The sequence below is a fragment of the Acartia tonsa genome, chromosome 13, assembly GCF_053477335.1.
Source record: "Acartia tonsa isolate MP-2025a chromosome 13, ASM5347733v1, whole genome shotgun sequence".
Classification (NCBI taxonomy): Eukaryota; Metazoa; Arthropoda; class Copepoda; order Calanoida; family Acartiidae; genus Acartia; species Acartia tonsa.
This window is the reverse complement of record NC_137272.1, coordinates 6,964,846-6,990,154: the sequence shown is the minus strand read 5'-3', so window position 1 is coordinate 6,990,154 and position 25,309 is coordinate 6,964,846. Positions and strand designations below refer to the sequence as shown.

The 25,309-nt window shown below is 35.2% G+C and overlaps 2 protein-coding genes and 1 long non-coding RNA gene across 3 annotated transcripts in view; all 3 read left to right on the top strand.

Moving 5' to 3' along the window:
• The window catches only part of LOC145304439 (uncharacterized), a 35,852-nt gene extending 15,843 nt beyond the window's left edge, over positions 1 to 20,009 (top strand). Inside the window, exons 3-14 of the mRNA XM_080146319.1 lie at positions 5,396 to 5,503; positions 6,446 to 6,602; positions 10,368 to 10,468; positions 11,183 to 11,246; positions 12,034 to 12,094; positions 14,172 to 14,396; positions 14,913 to 15,202; positions 15,522 to 15,639; positions 16,856 to 17,005; positions 17,851 to 17,969; positions 18,649 to 19,166; positions 19,997 to 20,009. Of these exons, the coding sequence (XP_080002445.1) occupies positions 5,396 to 5,503; positions 6,446 to 6,602; positions 10,368 to 10,468; positions 11,183 to 11,246; positions 12,034 to 12,094; positions 14,172 to 14,396; positions 14,913 to 15,202; positions 15,522 to 15,639; positions 16,856 to 17,005; positions 17,851 to 17,969; positions 18,649 to 19,166; positions 19,997 to 20,009 (1,924 nt within the window). The remainder of the gene's footprint in view (positions 1 to 5,395; positions 5,504 to 6,445; positions 6,603 to 10,367; positions 10,469 to 11,182; positions 11,247 to 12,033; positions 12,095 to 14,171; positions 14,397 to 14,912; positions 15,203 to 15,521; positions 15,640 to 16,855; positions 17,006 to 17,850; positions 17,970 to 18,648; positions 19,167 to 19,996) is intronic.
• Positions 20,010 to 20,398: 389 nt separating this feature from the next.
• LOC145304741 (uncharacterized) lies at positions 20,399 to 22,437 on the top strand. The gene is made up of 5 exons (XR_013874179.1): positions 20,399 to 20,447; positions 20,663 to 20,697; positions 21,174 to 21,223; positions 21,670 to 21,704; positions 22,326 to 22,437. It is a non-coding gene; the product is annotated as an uncharacterized LOC145304741 (long non-coding RNA).
• A 266-nt stretch (positions 22,438 to 22,703) lies between these two features.
• LOC145304438 (uncharacterized) lies at positions 22,704 to 25,103 on the top strand. Its single transcript, XM_080146318.1, has 5 exons — positions 22,704 to 22,720; positions 22,761 to 22,864; positions 23,463 to 23,606; positions 23,898 to 24,504; positions 24,842 to 25,103. The coding sequence occupies exons 1-5, from the start codon at positions 22,704 to 22,706 to the stop codon at positions 25,101 to 25,103; spliced, it is 1,134 nt and encodes a 377-aa protein (XP_080002444.1).
• Positions 25,104 to 25,309: the final 206 nt, after the last annotated feature.

The following is a 25,309-nucleotide window of genomic DNA, read 5'->3' as shown; positions in this document are numbered from 1 at the left end:
TTATTTCTCTTGGGAGGGTTGTGGTACCCTCCCCCAAAATAGTTGTAAACCTTCCCGGGACCTATGAGAAGCTACCCTGTTAAGGAGAACCCGATCGGTTCAGCGGTTAACGAGATCCTTCGTTACAGACAGACAGACAAACAGACAGACACACAGACAGACATACACACATCCTGTTACTTTATTATAAGGACTGTTGATTAACATTGAAAAATGATTGTCTTAAAATTGTCTTTTTTTCCAATACAAAGACATAAGAAAATAGGGTCATAATATTAGATGACTTAATTAAAATTTTGATTAAATTCAAGGATAACTATTTACATAAGTAGCAAAGCCTTAACAAGCAACATTTCTGACGAACCCTAATCTGTCCTACTTTGAGAAAGACGATTCCAGTGACGTCATATACGTTTCCTTTTTCTTTCCCGAAACGTATATGACGTCACTGGAATCGTCTTTCTCAAAATAGGACAGATTGGGGTTCGTCAACATTTCTGACAAGAAAACAATAGTAAAGTAGGCAGAATAGGCACTTAAATTTTGGGGATTAAAGGGATAAGATAATGGCCGATAAATTAATGTATATCCCAAATAATGATACACAAAAATACCCTTTTTGGTTGAAACGTTTGAACACTTAACATAATAAACTAAATAATCAAAATTCACTAGTCCCCAAAGTTGTTAAGCCAACGAATGAGAAAACGTTATTATCAAATTTTGGGGATTAGTGTCCCATTGTCCCCCTCCCTCTCTGCTTTAATTAAGTTTTGAAATAAAAGAAAAAAATTAAGAAGTGAGTGGGTTAATTTGAGGGTTGGAGTTATTCATTCCCTCCCATAAAATAGATAAAAAAAAACTTTCTTGTGACCAATAAGAAGGTCTTCTAAAAGGAATATCATAACGTTGCAGTGGTTAGTAAGATCTTTTGTACAGAGAGACCCATATACATACATTCCTTTTATAAGGATTCTTAAATTTCAAGAAAGCTACAATTTATCCTTATATAAAAAGCACAGGATCTTTTTCTGTCTGTACTGAAGGACCTTACCGATATAGTTCTCTTTTATTGGGTAGATCCTGGGAAGGTTTATAACAATTTTGAGGGAGGGTACTTCTACCCTCCCAATAGAAATCTTCCCCAGAAAGAATTAGCTCCCCCCCCCCATAAAAAAAAATAATTTTCTTTTTTCTTTTTAAAAGTTAATACAGATACAACCTAGTTAAAGAGCAGCAGCACAGCCATTCTTAATTAAGGCATATATTGTACGTATGTATAAAGAAAATAATGATATATTGTAAATTAATTTACTCTGGTTTATGGGGGGCTTTGTTCATATATTATAGCAAATAGCATAAAAAGCCAAATTCAGAAGTTTTCCCACTGAAGTAATAGAATGTGTATGTGAATTAGGGTGGGTCGATTTTGGACATTCTGAGGCCAAAGCGGGGATCTGCAAATGATTTGTATGGGTATAATACACCTCTGGATGATTTAAAATTTATCCTAAGTCTTAAAACCGCTGACGACCAGACATTCAATTGTATAGCTATTTGTAAATGGGAGTCAAATTTTTTTTTGAATCAGAACTATGGCTTCATGGTGCTCCCAGGAAAGGCATTGAGTAGTAGATTCAGGAACTTTTGACCGTTTCAAAAAATCTCGTTCCTAGCTTGAGAAAATATAAAAAACCTCTACAAATTAGACAATTCTCAATAAACCTTAAAAAATTGTGTTTTTTAGTGATTTCTAAGGCTAGGAACGAGATATTTTGAAACGGACAAAAGTTCCTGATTCAGCTCCTCAAGGCCTTTCCAGGGAGCACCATGAAGCCATAGTTCTGATTCAAAAAAAATTAATATCGTCTTTGCATATTAATAAAATATATTTTTTAGTGGTCGCGTTCTAAAACTCAATTTTTTAAAAATTCTTTTTTGGTCAGAAATGTTTTTAAGGTGGTTCCATCGGGATTCCTCCCACACGGGATTCCTCCCACTGAATTCCTCCCACGGGATTCCTCCCAAACGGGATACCTCCCACACAAAATTCCTCCCACACGGGATCCCTCCCACGGGATTCCTCCCAAACGGGATACCTCCCACGGTATTCCTCCCACACGGGATCCCTCCCACGGGATTCCTCCCAAACGGGATACCTCCCACGGTATTCCTCCCACACGGGATCCCTCCCACGGGATTCCTCCCAAACGGGATACCTCCCACGGTATTCCTCCCACACGGGATCCCTCCCACGGGATTCCTCCCAAACGGGATACCTCCCACGGAATTCCTCCCACACGGGATCCCTCCCACGGGATTCCTCCCAAACGGGATACCTCCCACGGAATTCCTCCCACACGGGATCCCTCCCACAGTATTCCTCCCAAACGGGATACCTCCCACGGTATTCCTCCCACACGGGATCCCTCCCACGGAATTCCTCCCACACGGGATCCCTCCCACGGTATTCCTCCCACACGGGATCCCTCCCACGGTATTCCTCCCACACAGGATCCCTCCCACGGAATTCCTCCCACACGGGATCCCTCCCACGGTATTCCTCCCACACGGGACTCCTCCTAAAAATGTTTCAATTTTTTCCCATTTTCAATTTTTCAGGGTGGGGTGACCTTCCACATCCCTGTAAAAAAAAATTTTTTTTAAATTTTTTTTTTTTTCATTTTAAAATTTTCGAGAGGGGGGTCACCTTCCACACCCCCCTAAAAAAAATTTTTTTCAAATTTTTTTTTCTTTTCATTTTCAATTTTGTTGAGAGTGTGGTGACTTCCCACACCCCAAAAAAATTTTTATTCAAATTTTTTTTTTTTCATTTAAAAATTTTTTGGGGTGGGGTGACCTTCCACACCTCCCTAAAAAATTTTTTATTCTTTCATTTTCAAATTTTTGGGGTTGGGGTGACCTCCCACACTTCCATAACAATTTTTTTTCAAATTTTTTTTTTTTTTTTTCGGGGGTGGGATGACCTTCCACACCCCCTTAAAAAAAAAATTTTTCAAATTTTTTTTTCTATTTTCAATTTTGTTGAGGTTGGGGTGACCTCCAACACCCCCAAAAAATTTTTTTTCATAATTTTGTTTTCCTTCATTTTCAAATTTTAAACTTTTCAGGGGGATGGGGTAACCTCCCACATTCCCATTTTTCAAATTTATATGTTTTGACATTTAAAAATTTTTTATTATTTGAAAAAAAAAATTTTAGGGGGGTGTTGGAGGTCACCCCAACCCAAAAAATTTTAAATCCAGAAAAGAAAAAATTTGAAGAAAAAAAATTTTCGGGAGGTGTGGAAGGTTACCTTACCACCAAAAATTGAAAATGGAAAAAGAATAAAATTTTAAGAAAAAAAATTTTTTAGGGGGGTGTGGAAGGTCATCCCACCCCCGAAAATGAAAAAAAAAATTTAAAAAAAAATTTTTATGGAAGTGTTGGGGGTCACCTGAACCCCAAAAATTTGAAAATGAAAGAAAAAAAAATTTTTAGGGGGTTGTGGAAGGTCATTCCACCCCAAAAAATTTTAAAATGAAAAAAAAAATTTGAATAAAATTTTTTTTTTGGGGTGTGGGAGGTCACCCCACCCTCAACAAAATTGAAAATGGAAAAAAAAATTTCTTTAGGGGGGTGTGAGAGGTCATCCCACCCCCAAAAATCTTAAAATAAAAAAATAAAAATTTGAAAAAAAAATTTTAGTGGGTTGTGGAAGGTCACCCCACCCCAAAAAATTTAAAAATGGAGGAATACCGTGGGAGGTATCCCGTGTGGGAGGAATACCGTGGGAGGTATCCCGTTTGGGAGGAATCCCGTGGGAGGTATCCCGTGTGGGAGGAATCCCGTGGGAGGTATCCCGTGTGGGAGGAATTCCGTGGGAGGGATCCCGTGTGGGAGGAATACCGTGGGAGGTATCCCGTGTGGGAGGAATACCGTGGGAGGTATCCCGTGTGGGAGGAATTCCGTGGGAGGGATCCCGTGCGGGAGGAATACCGTGGGAGGTATCCCGTTTGGGAGGAATCCCGTGGGAGGGATCCCGTGTGGGAGGAATACCGTGGGAGGTATCCCGTTTGGGAGGAATCCCGTGGGAGGGATCCCGGTTGGGAGGAATCCCGTGTGGGAGGAGTCCCGTGTGGGAGGAATACCGTGGGAGGGATCCCGTTGGGAGGAATCCAGTGGGAGGAATTCCGTGGGGAGGAATCCCGTGACTACCTTTTAAGGTTAATTTTATCTGTTGTATATCCCCTCTTAGTCTAATTCCGATATGAACCCGCCCTAATCTGAATATCTTTATGAAATTTTCTGTATCTTGTCCATTTTAATCTTTTTTTTTTAAATTTCTGTAATACTCTATGGTTTTTTATGTCTTTACACAAAAGGCCAGTAGTCTTCTTTTATTTTTTGGTCTGTAGTGAAGGATCTCGCTAACCGCTGAACTGATATTGTTCTCCATTACTATGTAGTTTTGCATATGTCCTGTGATGGTTTTAGGCTATTTTATTTAAGGTTTAAGAATTTGGGATGGTTTTAAGCTATTTTCCTATTTTTAAAAAAAACTAACAACTAATATTGTAACTTGTTATCTTACACTGAAAAGTACCCAACGATTACAACCACGTTATCTTATCTGTTGGATCAACAATTTTTAATGGTTTTTAAGGATAGTGTCTAAACTTTTCAACCTATAATTTTAATCTATAGAACGGGTTTTTGTTTATCATAATTAGCGATGTACATAGATTTGCCATCTACAGTCGTCTAAAGAATAGAGTTCATTTAAGTGGATTTTTTTGTTGTTTTATTGTACAAACCCCTCCTATATCTCTTTATTTAGAGTAATGTCAACTCATTTTACAGTAATTATGTCTTTTTTCATCCCACTAATTATCCTATAAAAAAACAACAAAGACAAAAATATTCAAAGATATAATTTGTTCATCTATTTCTAAAAAATATAAAAACAAAATATATTTGGAGAAAAACTGTTTCTATAGGCCCTGTGGGGGGCTTTAACCCTGCGCTTTAACAAAATTTCGTTTTGTTCTCCATATGTAATAATAGCGGCTACGTCCCCTAGAGGCCTCTATAAGCACTTTAGGGGGGGGGAGATTGATTTTGACAACCCAATTTTTGTATTTTAGATTTAAAAATAAAAAGAGGAGATGGGGATTTTCCACCCCCCAAGAAATTAGATTAAAACCATCACAGGACCAGTAGGTATATTCCCTGAAGAGTTGAGCCCAATCGGTTCAGTAGTTACTAAAACCTTAAACTTCAGAAAGACAGAAATGGTTTTCTTTGTATTATAGATTTGATGTAATAAATAAATTGATTACAAGGGGGTGAAGATTTTCGATTAGAACATGTTATATATATTTTTTATTTTCAGTATATTTCAAACAATCCAAACCAACCTGACAGACGAAGATTTTGATGAAAATAATGAAACAACAGATTCCAGTGAATATTACAGGAATAAAAAACTTCTAATTTTTTTGTTCTCCTCTACATTATATGATTTTTAGTTCTATAATTTAATTTGTCTGTCCGTCTGTCCGTCCGTCCTCCAATCTTAAATGCTATTAAAGATAGACAGCTGAAATTTTCAATGAAGATTTCTATGAGAATGTGCATCTATTGTATTTATTGTTCTGTCCGTCTGTCGATCAGTCTAAAAGACATAAACCTTATCTTGACACCAACGAAACTGTTCCAATTTTGTATAACTTTTGCGGAACATGTTCGAGTTACGTCATATTTTTCTTTCCCGAAAAAGAGAAGGGGGGAAGAAAATCTCTTCAAAAGAGATGGGGAAAACCCCCTTTTCTCCCATCTCTTTTTTCTTCCCCCCTTCCCTTTTTTTTCTTTCCCTCTTCCCTTTTTCGGGAAAGTGTCCTTATCTTTTAAATGTTTCGCGATTTTAGTTTTTGCATATTTTCTTCTTTTTATTTTTATGGTCACTAAACATCTGTTTTATAAATCACTTATGTTATCCTATTCTAATAATCTTTAAAAATTTCTAATCCCTTCTTCAAAGGGGGGGAGGTTAAAATATATTTCATTAGCCCTTCTGTTAAATTGTAATTTAAAGACTTTGGGCCAAATCCTAACTCCTAGGCTAGTCTAAGATTTTTTTTAGAATTAAGCCCTTTTCACCCTTTTCACAGGAAGGGAGGGAATAATTGCCTCTTTATTACATTAGTTCCTTAAGTTTTATAATAACGTTCTCTTATTTATTGCCTTAACAACTTTGTGGACTTTATTAAATTCTAATTGATTGATTCAATAAGTTTAGTGTTCAAATGTTTTGACCACTTATTTTAATCTACAAAGGGGGTAATTTTGTGTATCATCATTAGGAATGTACATCAATTTATCGGCAATTGTCTTATCGCCTTAGATCCCATAAGCCCTTTTCTCCATTTTTTTATTTGAAAAGTAAATTTGAAGATTTTACCGACGATGATATTAGTGATGACAATGAAATTGAGGATGAACAGTATCTAGCCAAGCTGGAGGCATTCATTGCTGAAAATGAACATCTCATGCTGGATGAAGAATATCAGAAGGAAAGAGAAGAACAGAGACTCATGGAGGTAAGCTTTTTAGCAGGGATCTAGGGGATAAGACAATTGCCGATAAATTGATGTACATCCGAAATGATGATACACAGAATTACCCCTTCTGTAGATTACAATTTTTGGTTGAAACGTTTGGACACTATACTTCCCCACTAAGTTGATTACCTAACGAATAAGAAAACGTTATTATAAAACATTAGGGACTAGTGTAATAAACTGCCCAATGTCCCCACCCTCCCTGGGAGATATGTTGAATATATAAAAAATATCAGAAGGAAAGGGAGAAACAACGGCTTATGGAGTTTTTTTTATAATTTAGGACTTTCAGACAAAGGTGGTCAAGGCAGAGAAAGAGAGAGGGGACAATGGGCTGTTTATTACACTAGTCTCCAAAGTTTTACATTAACGTTTTCTTATTAGTTGGGTAACAACTTTGGGGACTGAATTTTGATTGGTTGTTTAAAAACTAGTACTCAAACGTTTGAAACACTAATCTTGGGTGTCACCACAGGGGCTGTACATTAATTTATCGGCCATTATCTTATCCCTTTAAATCCCTTTAAATGATGCGGAGATAAACTCATAAAAAAAAAATACTTTAAAATCTTTCCTCGTATTCATTCGAATCCGGTGGATAGGAACCGGTTCTCATCCATACGAAAAAAACTATGTCTAGCATCGTATTATATCCAGCTTTCTACGAATATAAAAATGTACAATCATAAGATTAAAACCAGTTTTTTTAGCCGGTGCCTCCGGCACGTCGGGGCTAAAAAAACTAGTTTTAATCTTATAATTGTACATTCTATATCCGCGGAAAGCCGTTTATAATACGATGCGAGAAATAACTATTCTATACCTTTCCAAAGAAGCTTCATTGTAAAGAAAAACCACAACGGTTCAGCGGTTAGCGAGATCCTTCACAACAAACATTCATAAACACAGACACACACATATAGTCAGACATCCTATTACTTTGTTAAATTTTAATTTTTTTTTTCTTGATGTCTTATTGGGGAAGTGTAACGACTCAAAATGAAGTACAGTTATTTTACATACTAGACATTAGAATCGGGGAGGGAGGGGACAATGGGCTATTTATTACACTAGTCCCAAAAATTTTAAATTACATTTTCTTACTCGTTGGCTGAACAACTTTGGGGACTTTTGATTGGTTGATTCATTAAGTTGAGTGTTCAAACGTTCCAACCACTAATTGTGATTTACAAAAGGAGTAATTTTGTGTATCATCATTGTGGATGTAAAATAATTTATCGGCTATTGTCTTATCCCTTTAGATCCATGTTCATACAGTATTGTTGTAGCTGCGCACATCATTAAGACAAACAGTGTTGTACTTGTTTTAAATACAATTAAGGGGCACCCGTAATTCCTATATTACGAGTAAACCTATAATTATAGGTTCATACAATATTGTTTGCTGCGCTACCTATTATCAGTATTGTACTTGTTTAAAATACAATTAAAGGGCTCCCGCAATTCTTATATTACGAGTAAACCTGATGAACTGAAATTAGTTTCCGAATGTGAACACATTTTCCGAGGTGTTTCCCAATCCTATCTCAATATTTGCTACTAGCTAAAAAACCTTCAAACTTAAAAAAAATCAAAATTTGAATGTATTAACGATTTATACATTATACATTCAAAGTTTTAATTTTTCAAATTTTGATTTTTTTTTTAAGTTTGAAGGTTTTTTAGCTAGTAGCAAATATTGAGATAGGATTGGGAAACACCTAGGAAAATGTGTTCACATTCGGAAACTAATTTCAGTTCACCGTAAACCTATATGTAATTATACGTCCATACAATACTGAAATTCTTATAATAAAAATAAAGTAACAGGATGTTAGTGTGTGTGTTTCTGTCTGTACCTAAGGATCTCGCCAACCTCTGTACCGATATGGTTCTCCTTTACAGGGTAGCTTCTTATAGGGTTGGAAGGTTTATAACTATTCTGGGGGAGGGTACCACCACCCTCCCAAGAAAAATTTTAAGAAAAAAAAATTAACCCTCTCCCTAAAAAAATAAAAAATAAAAAATTGGGTTATTCAACTCCCCCTTTTCTAGAGTCCCTAGAGGCCTCTAGAGGCGCAACTGACATAGTAGCAGAAGTTAGTATTCAACTTTCTCTAGTATGACACTGTGCTGATTTCTGGTTGTTTTATGGGAACTCTGAATGTCCTATAATTATGTTAATGACGCATACCTATGTCTTACCCATGTAGTTACCATTACATTTCATAGTGTTACATCGTTTCAGCATTTTTTTTGTGCCACATCAAAATATTTATTTTAGTCAACATATTAAAACACAATGATAAGATCAGAATATTTAAACATATAATATATTATTAATATACGTTTTTTACTTAATTTATTTTAATACATAAAAAAATTCATATATGTTGTCTAGAGGCAGGATCAAACGCAAAACACAATATGAAAATTTTTAGTACAAAGTGGATTATTATAGAATAACATTATGATCATGAAGTAAAGTATTAAAGCTTGCAAATTTAAGAACATCATATTTCCTTCAATTTTACTAATATAATTAAATGTACTAACTTACCTTAATCAGTTTATGAAATAATTTTGCAATGCAGGTATGCAAATTTTGCGGCAGTAAAGTCACACCGCAATGTAGTATATCATTACATAGTAAACATAATTAGTAGAACTCAGACATCTCAAGTAATCTAAAAAAGAGGTAATTTTTGTATCATTATTAGGGATGTACATTGTACAGTGTACATCAATTTATCGGCCACTGTCTTATCTCTTTTTATCCCTGGAATAAAGGGAAGGATAAAAATAGAAATAAAAAAAATTAAATGAGATATTGATAAAGGCATTTCTTGTTCTTAAAAATTTTTAACTTTTTGAATGTTTTCACGCATGTTATTACAAATGGGGGTTTAATTTCATGTCTATAGTCCTTTCCCTGAATTTAAAAATGTAACTTTTGTTGATGAAATTGAACTCTTGAACTTTTTATGTATGGCTAATTAATGTACATATATACAATTACTTTATCGTTTTTCCTCTATTTTTAGTAGTGAAGCTATCTATTTTCCTCATTTCTATCTATTTTCCTCATTTCTATCTATTTTCCTCATTTCTATCTATTTTCCTCATTTCTATCTAATTTTATCATTTCTATCTATTTTCCTCATTTCTATCTATTTTCCTTATTTCTATCTATTTTCCTCATTTCTATCTATTTTCCTCATTTCTATCTATTTTCCTCATTTCTATCTATTTTCCTCATTTCTATCTAATTTTCTCATTTCTATCTATTTTCCTCATTTCTATCTATTTTCCTTATTTCTATCTATTTTCCTCATTTCTATCTATTTTCCTCATTTCTATCTAATTTCCTTATTTCTATCTATTTTCCTTATTTCTATCTATTTTTCTCATTTCTATCTATTTTCCTCTTTTCTATCCATTTTTCTCATTTCTATCTATTTTCCTCATTTCTATCTATTTTCCTCATTTCTATCTATTTTCCTCATTTCTATCTATCTATCTATCTTTCTGTTTTTTATTTACTTATCTATCTATTTACATCTGCCATATATCTAATATATCCATACATCTATCCACCTATAAAACATACATACATCCAACCATCTATCCATTCATTTATCTAACCATCTTTAAGCATCCATCCATGAATCTTTCTATCCATCCATCTATCTATCTATCTAATTAGATTTGTATTAATTTCGTTAATCTATCTATTCTTTCCAGAATTTGAGATTGGTAAAAGACGAAAACGGGAGTATGAAAGTACCAAACCTGTTTAAGGGGAAGGGACGGCCAAAACGTCCTAAACCCGCGTTAGTTTTAAAGTAAGTAAATTTTATGCGACCGTGGCTCAACACGTAGCGCATCCGCTCGTCGTCGGGAAGGTGATAGGTTCGAATCTCGGGCCGACACCGCGTCATAACTAAAGACGTTAAAAATGGTTCCTACTGCTGCTATGTCAGATGCGCGACATAAATAGTTAGAGTAGGGGGAATGCCTTGGCCCAAAACAGGCGCAACTCGTTACCATGCACAGTTGGGACTTCTCAGACAAAGGTCGTGCATCACAGAGAGTTGGTTGTCTGATGGATGTTACTTAGCCTAATATCCTTGGGTGTTTGGACAGAGAAGGGTGCGTTAGTCATCCTTAGTTCTCCTGGATTGCTGGACCAGGACCTGGACAGTACATCAAGTCGATAAGGTCCGGTACTGCAATCCCGCCCGTACGAGGTAATCTAGGTAAGTAAATTTATTAATTCTATCTTGCATATCTAACAATGCAATGGCAGTAAAATTATTCTAGTTATCTATTTTCTAAAGGAGATTTCTCTTGGGATGGTAGTTGTACCTTCCCCAAACTAGTTATAAACCTTTCCAGGACCTATGAGAAGCTATTTTGTAAAGGGAAATCATATATGTTTTTCAGCGGTTATTGAGATCCTTTGGTACAAATAAACAGACAGACATCCTGTTACTTCATTATTCCTTTTTTCTTAATGTTTAGCTTCGCTTTAATGGATATTGTGATTCTTATTTAAGGTATTGGAAAGCACGAATGGAAAAAACGTCAAAATTGCAGAGAGATAGAAATTATAATTATCAGGTTAGACATTTAAGGATATGCGGAAAGTGTCTCGTGTGACGTCATAAAAATACGTCTAAAAAAGGAAGGATAAGCGGAGACGTTGGAAAGGAATCCCCTAAAATAGAGAAAATTAATAGACGTATTTTATGACGTCACACATCACACGCTTTTCATTTTAAGAAGATTAGCTACTCTACAAGCAAAAGGCAAACCGTGTCGGTCGGCCTGTAAGACTTGATCCAATGAGATGGTTCCTATCTATTATTTCTGGTTTAAGGCTTGAATCAAATAAGGAGGGAGGGGACATCATATCGTTTACAAGTTTATAACTAAACTAGCGGCTACGCCCCTAGAGGCTTCTAGGGGTCTTTTTTTGTTCAAGTTTCTACGATATATAGATATGTTGCTTTCAAGAATCTTTTCAAGTCACTACGATACCTAGCAATGTTGCGAAGGAGTCTCTATACTTAACATAAAAATTTCGTTTGGAACCCTCCCCCAAAATAGTTATAAACCTTTCCGAGACCTATGAGAAGCTACCCTGTTAAGGAGAATCCGATCGGGTCAGTGGTTGCGACATCCTTCGGTACAGACAAACAGACAGACATCCTGTTACTTTATTATAAGGATTACTTTATTCGTTTTCAATCGATAGTTTTAATCTAAGATGTGGTAACTTTTTATCATTTTTTATTGTAGAAAAACGCTTTAAAAATAAATAATTATGACAAACTTATTAGAATTAGACTTTAACAAATGAGGTAAATATTAGAAATAGGATAGTTTCTCATTCTTATTATTTTAGAATCAGAACACAGGGACTAGAAGGATAACTCATGACGATATTACTACAACGTTAAAATCAGGTTTAATATACAAGCAAGATTTAACTTTTATTGCGTATTATGTCATTATTGCCATTTTTGAGATCTTATTTTTGGATAAAGCTTTTTATGGTTTATCTGTTTATATATGGTTTATTTATCTTTTTTTATAAAATATCCAATGGGCCAGGACAATGAACATTTACTTTGTAACTAACTTTGTCCCTCTTTACTTGATACTACAAGAGAAATTTGCTTTAATAAAATATGCAATAAAAGTTCCTTTGGCGAAAATGAACACAATTTGACCGCTCAACTGTCTTATTACCTAATAGCGGCTTCGCCCCTAGCCTCTAGGGGCTTTGCCATCCTGTTACTTTATTATAAGGACTAGCGGTTTCGCCCCTAGCCTCTAGGGGCTTTGCCCCAAGAGGTTTGATCAAACCAATTTTTCGTATTTTAGATTTAAAAGAAAAAGAGGGAGGTCATTTTCTAGTAAATCCCGTAAAGGTGTGTGTTATAAGGCCTAAAAATAGTAGTAGAACGATAAGGTGCTCTATATATTTGTATTCCCTATTGAATAGAACAATAGGGAAGAAATTTTTTTTTTTTTTTTGATAACCTTTCCTGGAATATCTTTAAAAAATAAGAAATTTCTATCAAATGCTTTGTTTGGCTCAAACTGACACAAATAAAAAAAAATATAATTATAATAAATCAACCTGTAAAGAATGACTTCTTCCTTTGTTTAATGGTATAGATTGTTCTTAACCTTTACCTTGTACCTATGGAAAACATTATTATTATAATTATATTTTTTTTAAATTTTTGTCAGTTTGAGCCAAACAAAGCGTTTGATAGAAATTTCGTATTTTTTAAAGATATTCCAGGTACGGTTATCAAAAAAAAAAAAAAAATTTCCCTATTGTTCTATTCAATAGGGAATACAAATATATAGAGCACCTTATCGTTCTACTAATATTTTTAGGCCTTATAACACACACCTTTACGGGATTTACTAGAAAATGACCTCTCTCTTTTATAGATAAATTCTTTGGGGGACGGGGGGAGAAATTTTTTTTTTTTTGGGGGGGGGGGGTAGTCGACCCCACTATTTTAATTTTAGTTTTAAAAAGAAAAAAAAATTTTAGGGACTATTTTGTAAAGGAGAACCCGATCGGTTCAGCTGTTAGCGAGATCCTTTGCTACAAACAGACAAACAAACAAACAAACTGATAGAAAGACAGACATCGTTTTACTTTGTATTATAGATTACCATATATGTCATTCATAGTCATTAATCTCTTCTCCCTAATTAATTAACACTTATAATATCCTGAAAAGAAAAGTATGGCCATAAGAATATTATCTTTGAACTCTCTTTTCAAAAAGTTTTCAAATTCTGTGAATTAAAACAAAACAAGGATGACAACATCCATAAGTAGCGAAGCTCAAAAATTATGAATGGATATTGGAAAAATTACTATAAAGCAGTGTCATGCAATAAAAATTAATCTTGATAAAATAGGGAAATCAGGAAACCTTAAAAATCACGCAACCTTAAAAATCACGAAAATTTAAAAATGTAGGAATCGATCTAGCACCGCAATTTATAGGCAAAACTTGATAAAAATATGTAATATATGATCATATTCAATCACTTATAATTTATAATCCTGAATAGAAATCGAGAAAACCAATGAAAACGTAAAAATCTAGGAATCGATCTAGCACCACAATTAATAGTAAAACCGTAATAAAAATTAAGGAACATGTGTAGAATGTAGATTTAAGCAATCCCTGAAAATTTCAGCCTATTATCATAAATAAAAAAATTACGAAAATAAGAAAATCTAAGAATCGATCTAGCACCCCGAATAACAAACAGATTAACACAACAATGTATAGATTAGATGGGCATGTGTCATAAGAATCTTCTCTAAAAAATTCAGCTGTCTATCTTTTATAGGAGCCGAGAACATCACGTTTCCCCCACTTTGTCTCAGACGGACAAGTGGATGAACAAACGGGCGGACATTTCGAATTATAGAGTAGCTTGGCTACTAAAAATTATTCCCCTTGTGTAACATTCTCTGTATATAATATTTCATCTTTCTAGAAGAAATAACAAGGACAACTGAATCTACAACCCCACCCTCTACAACTACATCAACATCTACCACCCCATATAGTGAAGAATCATCAACTACAACTGCTACTTCAACAACAACAGTAAGAAAGCCATTGCTGAGAGCTTCCCTGTCAAGATATTCAATCAGAAGATCATCTCTTGATAAATCATTGTCTACTACAACTACTACTTCTACTTCAAGACCTACACCAGGTAATTCAAGAAGAGCATCTAAATTAAGGAGGGATCTAAAGGGACAAGACAATGGTCGAAAAATTTATGTACATCCCCAACTATTTTACACAAAATGACCCCTTCTGTAGTTTACAATTTGTGTAGTAGCTTTCCATGGCTGGATTTTGATTTAACCATGTCGGGTTAAATTGTTCTTAAATGTCAAGAATCAATATAGACTTGTTTCCTCATTCTAAACTCGTTTTTGCACCAAAATAACTGTTTTTATATTATTCCTAAAATCTGCAATATAAAGAAGTAAGTTTTTTTTTGTCTGTAGCGAGGTATCTCTCTAACCGCTGAAAAGATATGGTTCTCCTTATAGCGTCTTATAGGTCCTTAGATGGTTTTAGCCTATTCTATTTTTTATTTTGAAAAGTTTTTTGTATGGTTGTAGGCTATTTTTCAGCCCTTCCTGTAGATGCAAGGGCGCATCCGCTAATCATTATTAGTAGAAGTAGTAAGATAATAAGTTTAATGTATCATCTATTTCAGCCCAAAGAATAAGAATCAAGAGGCCTAAATCCATAGCAGAACTAAGCCAAAACTTGAAAGCAAACCAGAAATATAATAAACCATCTATTCCCGAAAAGAAAATACGTCAAAGACCTACTAAAATTGAGCATAAAGACGACTTTTACAATCTCCCGCCAAAATCAAGTGACGACTCTGGGAACAGAAAGGCAGACATTGTTGACTCTGGGAACAGAAAGGCAGACATTGTGGACTCTGGGTACAGAAAGGCAGACATTGTGGAGTTTGCACATTTTCCAGCTAGATACCAGGCACATTCTTCAGTTTAAACTAAGGGATCTAAAGGGATAATACAATGACAGATAAATTGATGTACCTACATCTCCACTAAATTACCCCTTCTTTACATTACAATTATTGGTTAAAACGTTTGAATACTCAACTTAATAAAAATTCAAAAGTCCCCAAAGTCGTTAAGCCAATGAAAAAGAAAAAAAAATACTTTAAAACCTTAGGGACTAATGTAAAAAACAGCCCACTGTCCCCTCCATCTCTGGATAAAAATACAATTAATTGAAAAAAGGTTAAGCTTTTTTGTTTGTTTTTTAACAATAAGAATGACTAAATCAGGATGATAGCACTAAAGATAACACTGGGCTGTTGGACTTTACTGAAGAGGCATTTATAAGTCCTGCCGCAGATTTTACTGAGATTGCTTATGTCAGTCCTCCAACTCATCCTTATCAAGGTAAATAATTTTCTTCTTACTTTAGTATTCTTTTTTACCCTCACATACTTAACCCATTAGTGCCGAGCGCCACTTTTATGGACCGATCGAGCTGAAAATCTCAGGGAAGCTTTATAATGGTAAAAACGGAATTCCAATTTTTTTGTTTTGCTCTAGTGGCGTGCACAGGAAAGTTGCAAAAAAAAACCGGTTCGGCGCGAGTAAAGAAACCGTTCGGCATTAATAACCGTTTTTGGCGTTTTTTGGTGCTTTCCCCCGGCATTAAAGCCCGTTTTCGACCTAAATACCCGGTTATTTGGCCCAAAAAATTAAAAATGTAATTTTTGAACGCCCAAAGTGAGATGAACACTTTTTAAAACTACGATACGATCCGTAATTGAAAACTACATAACCTCATGTAATTGATAGAGCTACAACTAACATACAAAACAATTTATATCACATTTAAGATTTTGGCTATAGGTACCACCCCTTTTTGGTTAATAAACCCGGTTTTTGTTGTTGTTGTAAAAAAGATCTATTAGTAAAACCGGGTAATAAAAATTTCAGACTTTCCCCCCATATGCCGAGCCGGGCCTATATAGAACGTAAAAAAACGATAAAAAAAATCATATAAAAAATAATAATTTGAATAAAACGAATTCACAAATGAATGTAGTTGCCAATAAACTTTAAATTTCACGAAAAAAATCACTAACTTTACTTCATAAACAAAAAAGTTAGGAGGGGTATTTTAAAATCACCTGTTTTTCTTGGTTTTCAAATTTTGTTGAGCTATACCGGCAAACGGAAGTAAGCAAATCTGCCTGCTCCAGGGGGAAATGAAAACCAGGGTAGTAGAGGGGGGATTCATACTGAGAATGATGCAATCCTAAAACTGAGAACCGGTTTTTTTAGGCATTTTCTGATACCGGGCGTTAAAAGCCGGTTCGTCACTAATGGGTTAATGGCCTAACTACAAGGGATCTAAAGTGATAAGACAATGGCTGATAAACTTATGTACATCCCTAATGATTAAACACAAAATTACCGTTTCTGTAGATTAAAATCCGTGGTTGAACACTCAACTTAATTAATCAACCAGTCAAAATTGCTTAAGTCCCCAAAGATATTAAGCCAACGAATAGGAAAATGTTAATATACAACTTTGGGGACTAGAGTAATAACCAGCCTATTGTCCCTTCTCTTTCTGACAAATTGAACATTTTTTATTAAGGATTGGATGACCCTGTATCAGTGGAAGACCTGCTTCACGAGCAACTGAAACTGCTTGACTACGCCCAAGATATCAATGCTACCACAGAGAAGCATAAACAACTGTTCAGTCCGCCAGAATCTAATCACTTCTTTGCTGGAGTGCCTGCAGGTATAAGAGTTGTATATAATATACTAGCGGCTTCGCCCCTAGCCTCTAGTGGCTTTGCCCCAAGAGGAAATTTTTAAAAAATTGGAGATGCAACCAATAATACATTTTTAAAAATGTGGGGGATTTTTGTTTTTGGAGGGGTTGTGGGTGTCCCAACCCCCAAAAAAATAGCCTAAAACCCCTATAGGACCAGGAGGTATATTCCTTGAAAAGTAGAATCTGATCAGTTAAGTGGTTACCGATCTTAAGGGACAGACAGACAGACAGATGGACGGACTGACAGACAGACATCATTCTACTTTGTATTATAGATAAATCATTCATTTTGGGTGAACCCCCAGTGCCCTATGAGGCGAATCTTTAACAAATTTAAATGTGTATGCTGCAAACAACCTGGGTTAATTTTTACAAATTTAAATTTATGTGTCTCTGCAAACAACCTGGGTTAATTTTTACAAATTTAAATTAATGTGTCTCTGCAAACAACCTGGGTTAATTTCTACAAATTCAAATTTTTGTGTATACTGCGAACAACCTGGGTTTAATTTTGCTACAGAGTAATTTTACAAAGAATATAGGAGGGGGTAATTTCCCATTCCTCACAGTGCGAAACCCTAAAGGCTAGGGGTGAAGCCACTAGTCTTAAAAAAAGGTTTGAATACTATTCATAGCAGACAACAAGGAAAAATGTCTTCTATACTATTTAACTAAACAAACATGTACAATAAAAGAATATCCACACAAAGCAGCTCTGAAAATTCCAACCCTAGAAAAGCTTTATTAGAGATTCAACTTTAAAGAAACATAGACAAGAAAATATTCCTTATATTGATTTTTCATTTTAGAAGTAAGCAAGAGAAAGGCTGAAGCTCAGTTCCCCCAGAAATTGGCCAACCCTTATGATTCTTATAATCAACATGGTTATGATGATGATGACTCTTTAGCTCTACCTTCTCAACATGAGGTATAAAGAAATCGGATTGAGGTATGAAAGGAAATTAAGTATCAGGTTTGGTTGTATTTTCACCGTAGCTTTTCTCCTATTTCTAGCCCCTGCGGGGAGCTTTAACCCTGCGTGGCAATCCTTAACATTTACCTAACCTAACCTAAAAACCTCTATGAAAAGCTACTGTGAAAATACGACGATACCCGCTACTTTGATTTCTTTCCATGATCCAAGAAATATAATCTAAGCAATTCTAATTATCTTTGAATTGCTTTATCTATTGACTTATTACAACCTTATTTATTATTCTATCTGATTCTACATCTATTGCTACGCCTCTAGAGGCCTCTAGTGACACTTTAAATAATTTTTTTATTTGAAATATTAAATTTAAGAAATAAATTGTATATGTTAAGGACTGCGGGAATATTTAAATTTTTTTACATTTATTTGTGATTTCTCTTGGGAGGGTAGTGGTATTTTTCCCTCAAAATAGTTATAAACATTCCATGGACCTGTGAGAAGCTACCCTGTAAAGGAGAACCATATTGATTAAAGGATTTTTATATTAATCTATATATAAATATATTGCTTGAATAGTTCATATATGTACATATATGATTTATTGATCTAGTTTTTCATCTAGATATCCTTTATCTATCTTTGATCATATTAAATCATCTCACTGTCAATTAAGGGTGTACCAGTAGTTTCAGCCTTACCGCCAGTAACCCTTCCAGTGGGGGCAGGTGCCCCCCACCACTACCCAACCACTCCCTCTCCCCCACCACACATACCCCAATATACCCCAACCCCACATAGTCCAGTCCAATACACAGCAGCCCCCTACCAACCTATCCTGTACACCCCAAAGCCGCATGCTCCTGTCCAATACACCCCGGCACCTGCCTATGCTCAACCTGATCCATACACCCCAGCTCCTAACTATGCCAAGCCTGATCCCTACAGCCCTGCAGGATCCTATGCCCATCCTGACCCCTATACTCCAACTCCTATAACTCCTGCTCCCTATCAACCAGCCTATGTACCGTATGATCCTTCGGTAATTGGTACCCAGCCCCCTCCATCTCATCATGTACCTCACAAGTCTCTGGGAGTTCTTTTTCCTCAATCACATGGAAATGACCATTCTATTCACAAAGGAATCATATTTTTAACTAGATACAAATTTACTAAATTTAAATATATGTTTAAGTCAGAGAGAGAAGGGACAATGGGCTGTTTATTACACTAGTCCCCAAAGTTTTTATAATAACGTTTTCTTATTTGTTGGCTTAACAACTTTTAGGGACTTTTAAATTTTGATTGGTTGGTATATTCAGTAGAGTGTCCAAACGTTTCAACCACTAATTGTAATCAGCAGAAGGGGTAATATTGTGTATTAAAAATGCGCGGCTGTATATCAAGGGGGGGGGAAGTTTTGACACATTTGCGTAAACAGGGAGTATAGGCTTTATCTTTGGACTGAGAGGATAGGTTATTAGGGATAAAATCATTCTTATATGATGAATTTTCCCAAGTTTTAAGATTTTTTGGATAGGCCTCCAGGTTCCGGAGCTCCAGGCCTCCAGGTCCTCTCTGTACAGGTAAAAATTAAAAAAATAATTTTTTTTTTGAAGAGTTAGAAGTCAACCTATGAAACAAAATATGCATATTTTTGAATGTTATTCACATATTTGAAGAAAAAAACGCATATTTTGTTTCATAAGTTGACTTCTAACTCCTCGAAAAAAAATTTTTTTTTTCATTTTTACCTGTACAGAGAGGACCTGGAGGCCTGGAGCTCCGGAACCTGGAGGCCTATCCAAAAAATCTTAAAACTTGGGAAAATTCATCATATAAGAATGATTTTATCCCTAATAACCTATACTCTCAGTCCAAAGAAAAAGCCTATACTCCCTGTTTACGCAAATGTGTCAAAACTTCCCCCCCCCCCTTTATCAGACATTGTCTTATCCCTTTAGATCCCTGGATATATATTTTTTTTCTTACAATCAATTGATTAAAATATGACAAATGTGTAGATGTTCCTCCTAAAAGCTATGGAGTAGATCATCTTGAAGTGAAGGATGAATATGTTCCCAAGTTTGCAACTTCCCAGGCCCACACCGCAACCAAGTTTGCAACACCACTAGGTTTTGTATCTATTGAAATAATTAAATAACATCAATAATATTTTTTTAAATACCTAAGCTTATTACTTAGATAATTAATTATACCTGCCTTTAGGTACAGAGTTACTTTCATTATTTTACCCCATTGTCTTAGGATTCTAATCATATGACTCTTTTTAAGCAGTCTGAATATCCATTAAACAACATAAAGCGTAGCATTTTCAAATGACTTTCGAAGTTTTTCTGTAAACACTGGTTGGAAGATTATTGTGTAGAGTTTAATTTATTTTTTGTCCTAAAGATACTTTTTCCCTAGGTCATGTCCCGAAGTATGGGGTTAAAGAGCACAAGAAAATTGAAGGTTTTTTCTCTTTATTTATTAGAGAAGCTTTTCTACATTTGTATGTGTTGATTCTTCTGTTTTTTGTCATATTGACCTATAATATAAAAGTAGTATGGTAGCTACAGATTCAATTGAGTTCCTTTTTACTGGAAACTTTTATAAATCAATTTTCAACCTATAGAAAATTCTTTTTTTCTAAAAGAATCAAATAATTACACTTTTTTTGTTTTCAGAATTTGAAGAGCCTTTGTACTATCCAACATTAACGGTAGATATAACTTTTTAGTAGCATTTCTATTACATGACTAAAGTATTTCTGTGCGTCTGTAAAAATGCATGTTCACGATATTTGGATTTATTTAGCTATTATGTAAAATAGACGTCTGAAATCTTTCTTAACCATAACTTTATATTGAATTGTTATGCCCAAAACAAACTTAATTATAGTGATTTTTGCCTGGTGTTTAGATACTTCTAAATTAAATATAATATTTTGATTGGTTTGTTACAACATCGTCTCAGCCATACTAAAAATCATATATAGCAACCTACTACAGACAATTTTTCACAAATATTTTTTTAAAAATCATAGAATTAAAAATTGATATAATCTTATAATTTTTATTTCAAAATCTGCGGAAAGCTGTCTATAATACGATGGGATATATAACTATTAAACATTAGAATTGATTTTTACTTAATTTGCATCAAATTTAACTAATATTTATGATTTTATCTATCTAGAAGCTCCACGGCTATGCACCTGCCTATTCTTATTCGGAAATTCCAGCAAGGTTTGTTATTAATATAACTGTGTCATTACAGATACTTTAAGCATGGATCTAAAGGGATAAGACAATGGCCGATAAATTAGTTAACATCCCCAATGATGGTTCACAAAATTATCCTTTCTATAGATTAAGATTATTGGTGACCCTACCATTTGTATTGTAAGGGGCAGAGAGCAGCTAAAATAATAGCTTAAAACCATCCCAAGAATTAAATTTAAAAATAAAATAGCCTAAAACCATCTTAGGACCTTACCTAAAATAGAGAACCCAATCGGTTTAGTAATTATTGAGATCTTAAGATTCAGAGGGAAAAAAACCTTACTAATTTATATAACAGGATATGTTCTACAGCTATAATTATATTAAAACCACTTATCATAATATGGCTAAGCGAATTAGATATTTTAAGTTACTTGTTTTGTCAAAGTTAATGGGTTTTAATTATTTAGGGATGTTGTTGAAACAAGCACGCCAGCAAGCATAGGTAAACCTTCTACATTGAAATCTTCGAATTGTAGTAGAAGCGCTAGAAAGTGTCATGTGTGACGTCTTAAAAAAACATCTAAAAAGGTGGGATGATAGGAGAAGAAGGAAAGGAAACCCCTTGAGAGAGGTGGATTTAGACGTATTTTTATAACGTCACACATGACACTATCCATCGCTTTATTCTCTTGTTAGCATTCTCATTAGTTTAATAGTTGTAAAAAAAAAAAAAAATTTTTGTGGAGGGTGGGGATTTTTTTCTAGGGGTATTTTCTCTTGAAAGCTCGGAGCTAATTGTCAACCTTCCCTGCGCCAACAGGAAGCATAACTTTAAGGGAGGTCCATATCAGTTTTGCAGTGTTTAAGCAATATCTTGGGCTACATACAGACACATGTACATTCTGTTACTTTTATTAAGCAACTACTACTTTATCTACTAACAATATAAGCAGTTAGTAGTGCCCAATGAAAATGACGTCATACAATACAAACGACCATTGATAGGCCAGCATACATTTTACCATTGATCAATTACAATGTATATCATTGCTCATTTGAATTTTATGGCGTTATTTTTTAATAGGCACTGTAAGCTGCTTCCTAAAACATATCATTTTTCTAGCTAATGCATATACAACGGCTAGCAGCTATGAAACAACGGCTGTTACAGCGGCTAAAGTAGCAGCCCTTCTCACTACAAAAACCCCGTTAACTGCAACCTCAAAATACAGGAATAATTCTTTATCATAAATTGAATCTTTTCAACTCCCCTTCATCCCCTTTTTTGTCATTTTTCCTATCACTAGGTCTCTGATCAATAATCTTACAAGAAACCCTATTCTAAAAAGGCAGGGAGTTAAAGAGATAAGACAATGTCCGATGAATTGATGTACATCCCAAATGATGACACACAAAATAACCCCTACTGTAGATTACAATTAGTGTTTAAATAAAAATATGTTATTAGAAATCTATTGGGACTAGTGTAATAAACAGACCAATGTCCCCTTCCTTCCTGCAAAAAGTCCACTTTAAGTTTATTAAAACAAACCTAAAGAAATATTTTTAAAACCAGAAAATATATTCCAAAATTCACCACTCTGGCGGAGAAGCTACGCGGCGGCGGAAGCGGCGAGAGTAAGGGAACAACGGCGGTTGCAGGTATGTCTATATAAAGGGTGTGCGGCTGTGTTAATAGAAGAAAAATGTTAAGCATGCCGTTAGAAACGCTAAGAAGTCTATTTTTTGTAAATATAAGATTCCTCTGCTACGTATAGTTAAGGAGCTATGTGTTAAAATGTGTCTAGTTAACTAACTTTCAATAATACTTTCAATCTATCTGTCTATCTAGCTCTGTATCTTTCAGTCTGTCTGTCTGTTAGCTTGTATGTCTATCATTTCATCAGTTAATTATCTATCTAATGTTTCTATATTAATATAATCATTATATGTCTATCCATATATACATCTATCTATATATTCATTTAAACTTCTAACTAACCCTGTATCTACATAGAAGCTTTACAAAGTGTCTCAAAAAATCAGCCATGTGACGTCATTAAAATAAGGGACGAGAGGAGAAGTGGGACAGAAAACCCCTAGAAAAGAGATAGATAATCCCTCATTTTTATGGCTGATTTTTTTAGAAACTTTGTAAAGCTAACCTGTATCTATCTTATATCTATCTATCCATCCATCCACTCCACCCATTTATCTATTTGTCTATCTGTATATCTATCTACCTATTTATCTATTGCAGCAGCTGTAGCCGAAACAACGCCGGCTCCGCCTCCTGTTGTAGTGTCATCCTTGCCACCAAGAGTTGTCGGCACTACACCTTCTCCAGGAAAGAACTTATTTCATGATTGGAAATTAATACCCAATCATTTTAATTTTGGCTTTTGTCAATCAGGGATCAGGGAGAAGACAATGGCCGCTAAATTGATGTACATTGATTGACGAAATAACCCTTTCTGTAGATTACAATTAGTGGTTGAAACGTTTGAACACTCAACTTAATGAACTAACCAATTAACATTCAATAAAAGTCTCCAAAGTTGATAGGTCAACAAATATAAAATTGTCATTACAAAACTTTGGAGGCTAGTGTAATAAACACTCCATTGTCCCCTCTTTCTCTCTGAATAATTGTGCTTTCCCTTTTCATATAAACAAACAAGTTCTTTGAAAACAGACATCCACCAATCAACCACACCTCACAGTGTATACAAATCAAGCACAGCTGCGCCCCCCACTTCCCCAACATACCTTCCTCCCCCTACAACCCCATCATATCTGCCCCACACCACCCCCTCACCACCAACATATAAAAGCACAGCCTCCCCCTCATATGGGTATACACTCCATGGGGACCCCCATCATGGGCAGCACAGTTCATATAATGCCCACCAACCACCTGCCCCCTTCCACCACCCTGCTCCAGCCGCCTATCATCCCTCCCCAGAACCGGTTTATCACACAACTCCCAGACAAATCTACCCACATCCACCACCAGCTCAGGAACCAGTTTACCATCCTCCCCAAGAGCCATCCTATAACTCCCACCAAAAACCGGTTTATAACCCCATTCAAGAACCACTATACTACTCAACTCCAAAACCAGTTTATAATCCTGCCCCCAAACCGGTTTATCACTCAACTCCAGAGCCTGATCATTACACCCCAACTGGTTATGGTCACCATGATTCAGCTGGACACACTAGCCATCACAATGTGGTGGGAGGTCATCCCCATGACTATGCCAAGGCCCCACAAGTATCTTTGCATGTCACTACTCTAAAGTAAGGATTTCTCTAACTTAGTAATACTATTTCAAAAGTGTATACAGCAAAAAAATGTTTTTTTTACCTCCTTCTTTTTCTAGAAATCTATATTTTACACAAAATTCATTAGTAGACTGAATACAGGCGTATGACTTGATATAGTCTAGGATTGACAAAATAACTTTTCCAGTATGGCTTTGAAACAAATTAATTTCCAGTGGATTAGAACCGGTTCTCAGCTATACTGAAATATAATGTATAGCATCGTATTATATACATTTTTTCTCTCCATAATTTTACATTTTTATAGCTGTTTATAATACTAGGCGATAAATAACTATTCTATATTTTCTAGGCCTATTGTTCATGAAGCACCCAAAGCTCCTCTGTACACTACTCCTGCTCCAGTGCCCCACCCTGTTCACACCACCCAAGCCCATGTGCTTCACCCTATACACAGCACCCCAGCCCCCACAGCCTACACTCCTGTCAGCACCTTGAGACCTGACTATGCTCCTCATGTTCCTCAGTCCCATGTGCCTCAATCTCATGGTTATCATCCATCACAGCATGACCTGTATCAACCAGCCCTTCAAGGAACAATTCAATTATATTGAAAACTATGGATATAAAAAGATAAGACAATGACCGATAAATTGATGTACAACCCCAATGATGATGCACAAATTAAATCCTTCTGTAGATTAAAATTAGTGGTTGAAACGTTTTAATACTCAACTTAATGAATCAACCAATAATCAAAATTCACTGAAGTCGACTAAAAGTTGTTGACCCAACGAATAAGAAAACGTTATTACAAAAC